We start from the raw sequence: 4,012 nt of genomic DNA, 5'->3' as shown, positions 1-4,012 counted from the left end.
ACAGAAAACCCTGTATGAGGGACTGACTAGATTTTCTCCAGGTATTACTAACTCTTCTTCCAAAAAGTTGCATACCTTCCTAATTTTAGGATGCTTGTTGAACTTCTCGATGCTGTTCATTGTTCTCATTTTTATGCATAATGGTGAGCACTAAAAACCTTTAAATGAAAAAAACAAAAAACAAAAACAAAAAACCCTGAGATGCTAATGGGTGAAATAGCCAGAAAGACAGAAAGAAGCTTAACTCCTTCTTTGTGGCCCGGGAATTCCAGCGCTAGAGGAAGAAAGATGATCTGGAAGTGGTCACTGGGGAAACGAAAAGCAGCCCTGACCCTGAGCACACGAGGTGGTGAGCTTCATGAGTCCTGACTTTTGTACAGCTTCCCGTGGCCTCAGGTCCTATTTTGGAATGACACCTAAGGCAAAGAGATGGAGCCTGATTCTCCAAAGCTAAGGAAGTCTCCCCAACCTTCTACGGGTACGGGAACGCCTGTTGCCCCAAAGACCAGACCCCACTTGCAGGGCTGAGCCGCGTCCCATCTCTCCTTTCCCGTCTGACCATGCTTTTGGTGCAGAGTCACAGGCAGTTGGTGGAAAGTACCTTGCATACTGGTCACCAGAAGAGACAACAGCAGTAACAGTCCTGGAGCCGGCCACCAGTTCCATCGTTGGGAGAGCATCGTACTTTCCTTGGATTTGCAGGATTGCTGGAGACAGCCAAGAGCCAGGCTAGGAAGAGACCAAAGGTAGAAAGGGAACCCGGAAAGCAAGGTTAGAGGAAAATACCCACTGAACTTTTCTCCTCACCCAGTAGACTTGCGGCAGAGGAGGGGCGGAAAGAACAGGAAGTTTATGAGGTTTTTCATTTGAAAGCACCATGGCAACAGAATAAAATTTTTAAAAATATGTATTAGTGCTTTTCTAGTGGGGAGAAGATTCAGAGCTTCTACTAGGTTCTCAGAGGGGTCAATGCTCAGAAGAAATGAAGGATGGTGATAAGTTCCCAGGAAGAAATCACTTTGATTAAATCAGGGGACGATACAAAGTAGATGCCTATCCAAGCATGATTAGGTCTCATTCGGAACAGAAAGTTAGACAATAACTGCCGCACCTGCCACCCCCAACTCTTCTGACCTTGCGATAAATTTAGTTGGACCCTTTACATTGGCCTATCCACTGAACATTAGTGGAAGATTTCTTGGCCCAAGAGAATGGATTGCCTGCCTTTGTGGTCTGAGATGTTTCAAACCCATTTCTCATTCCAATTCGTTGAACCTAAATGGACGTTGAGAGGACACTTTGGGGGAACACATGAGAAAAGCCACCGTCCCTGATAGAGCGTATTTGTAGTCATTTCAGAACTGGGGATGTTTCTAATTCTCAAAATAGAGGTGGCCAGTACAATGGCTAGCATCTCTCAATCTGGAAGCAATCACCTCTCAAAGAATCAGCAGAGGGGAAACCAGGTCAACTCAGTACCTGAAGCTGTGTATGAAACCTTGGATTCCTGCGAGGTGGCCAAGGCAGAGATCATCACCTGTACCTTATTGAAACTCAGGGTCAGACTTGCCCAAGGTCCTGCTTTAGCTAGATTTTCTCCCAGTACGGGAGAGAGCCAGTCTTTGGACTAGAAGAGAAGACGTGACTGAAGTGAGCAAGACTGAAGCAGAATTACGTGGTGAGATCTTAAAGCAAACCATTAAAAGGAACTGAGAAGGAGGAGGAAGAGGAGGAGGAGGAGGGTGGTGGTGGCTATATGAGGGGGGCAGGTCAAAGGCAGAAGTCAACTGTGGGCGTGCCCTGCCCTGGTCCTGAAGCCTCTTGAGAAACAATTTCCCACCCATCTTAATAGTGTCTCCTTTGACAGAGGGAGAAAGGAGAGAGGGCAGGACTGGTGAGTAGACAAGCCCAGAGAAGGTGTTGAAAGCAATCTAGAAGCAGCCATTCATGAGAAGCCTCCCTGAGAAGGGGAGAGAGGGCACTGGAGGGCTGAGGGGAGGCCTTAGGGCACCCCTGCTTTCCTCCTCTCCTTTCCTTCTCTCCTGCCCACTCACCCCAGGCCTTCCTGATGGCTTGGTCCCCAAGGCCATCCACCCCAGAGTGCCCCATGGCCCAGAGCTTATTATCCAACTCCTTGAATCCATATCCTGGGGCGTGGCTATTTAAAGGAACTGAGCTAAGAAAGGAAGGGTATGGCAAGTGATGATTTGACGTCATCTCCTTCCTTTTAAAATGTGTGTGGTTTGCAAGAGAGCGTGGGACAACATATTATAATGTGTGAAGGAGGATGCTCATGTAAGTTGTGGTCATTTACTCCATGCATTCCATATGCATCCACCCGTGCCCGTGGGGTGCTCAGTGGGTGTATTCTATAAATACAATTGCACGGCTTCATCCCATTTTATTGATTGATTGATTTTTTCCTTTCTCTTGTCTCCCTGCATTGTACTGGCTGTTTCATCTGCCTGGAGACCTCCCTGCCCTTCTCTACCCAACCAACGGGCCATCCATCCTTTGAAAGTAGCTCAAGTTTACCCCCTTCCCCCAGAATGCCTCCCTTGCTCTCCTTGTTTCTGGCTCCCCCTGGCGTCTTGTTCTTATCACTTGAATAGAAACTGCTGGTCTTGAGGGAACAGTACAAGCTTCTAGACAGGATGAGGCCATTGTAAGAAAGGCTTCTCAATAGTTGATTAAAAAAGCTTTCTAATTTAAAAACATATGTGGATATTATAGAAAATTGATCAAGCAGGATGCAAGGGTACACTCTTGTAATAATCCCAGCAAGGGGATTGGAAATATAGATGGGGAGACTGAGACAGGAGAATTGCAAGTTGAAGGCCAGCCTCTGCAACTTACCAAGACCCTATCTCAAAATAAAATATAAAAAGGTCTGGGGATGTAACTCAGTGGCAAAGCACCTCTAGGATCAATCCCCAATCTCTCTCTCTCTCTCTCTCTCTATATATATATATATATGCATATAAATATGTAAATATTTATATAAATATATATGTATATACACATAAATATATAAATACTTATATAAATATATGTATGTACATATATAAATATATACATATAAGTATGCATATATAAATAAATATGTATTTATTTATATATATATTTAATACATTTATAAATAAATACATATGTGTAAAATATATACATATATAAAATGTATATGTATAAATATTATATGTACTTATATAAATATACACATATGTATGAAAAGTATAAAGTTAAAAGTATATTCATTCATGACCTTGTTACCCAGGACAGGAGGAGCACTGTTAATTTTCTGGTACAGAGTAACTTTTCCTAGTGTCTTACTATGGTTATTCACATTCATTTAGATAACTGGGCTCCTATGGCATATGTACTTTATATATGACTTTTTGTCCCTCTGTCATGATCATTATCCCAGCTTTCTTCAAAAATAAGATATTGAATAGAAGCCTGATATTTGTTAATACAGACACACTGCACCTAAGCTGTTCTTCATTCTTGTGGGTTGTTTCTAACTTGTATTTGCATAGACACTTTTCAGAGGCTAATAACACTGAGAAAGTGGAGTGGGAAATGACAGCCGGAGGCTAGTGGGGTAATGGGAGGTGAGAGTATTCAAGGCTCTTTTATTTTCACTTTATTTTTGATGTAATTTTTTTTTTAATTTAAAAAATGTTTTTTAGTTGTAGATGGACACAAAATCTTTATTTCATTTATTTTTTACGTGGTGCTGAAGATTGAACCCAGTGTCTCACATGTACTAGGCAAGCACTCTACCACTTAGCCACTACCCCAGCCCCTTGATGTAAATTTTGGTGCATTAAAATTATACGTAATATGGGATTCATTATGCACAAAACATAATCTGATCAATTGAGTCTCTGTTGGAAGGAAAGGGCAGCTGGGTACAGTGATGCATGTCTGTATAGAGGCTCAGGAGGCTGAGGCAGGAGGATCGCAAGTTCAAAGCCAGCCTCAGCACAAGCGAGGCACTAGGCAATTCAGC

The 4,012-nt window shown here is 42.7% G+C and overlaps 1 protein-coding gene across 1 annotated transcript in view; it reads right to left on the bottom strand.

The window, feature by feature from the left end:
* Cd48 (CD48 molecule) overlaps window positions 1-844 on the bottom strand; it is a 16,399-nt gene extending 15,555 nt beyond the window's left edge. The window contains exon 1 of the mRNA XM_015491997.2: window positions 602-844. Coding sequence (XP_015347483.1) covers window positions 602-680 — 79 coding nt within the window. The 5' untranslated portion in view covers window positions 681-844. The remainder of the gene's footprint in view (window positions 1-601) is intronic.
* Window positions 845-4,012: the final 3,168 nt, after the last annotated feature.

The sequence above is a fragment of the Marmota marmota genome, unplaced genomic scaffold, assembly GCF_001458135.2.
Source record: "Marmota marmota marmota unplaced genomic scaffold, marMar, whole genome shotgun sequence".
Taxonomy (NCBI): domain Eukaryota; kingdom Metazoa; phylum Chordata; class Mammalia; order Rodentia; family Sciuridae; genus Marmota; species Marmota marmota.
This window is presented reverse-complemented; position numbering and strand designations above follow the sequence as displayed.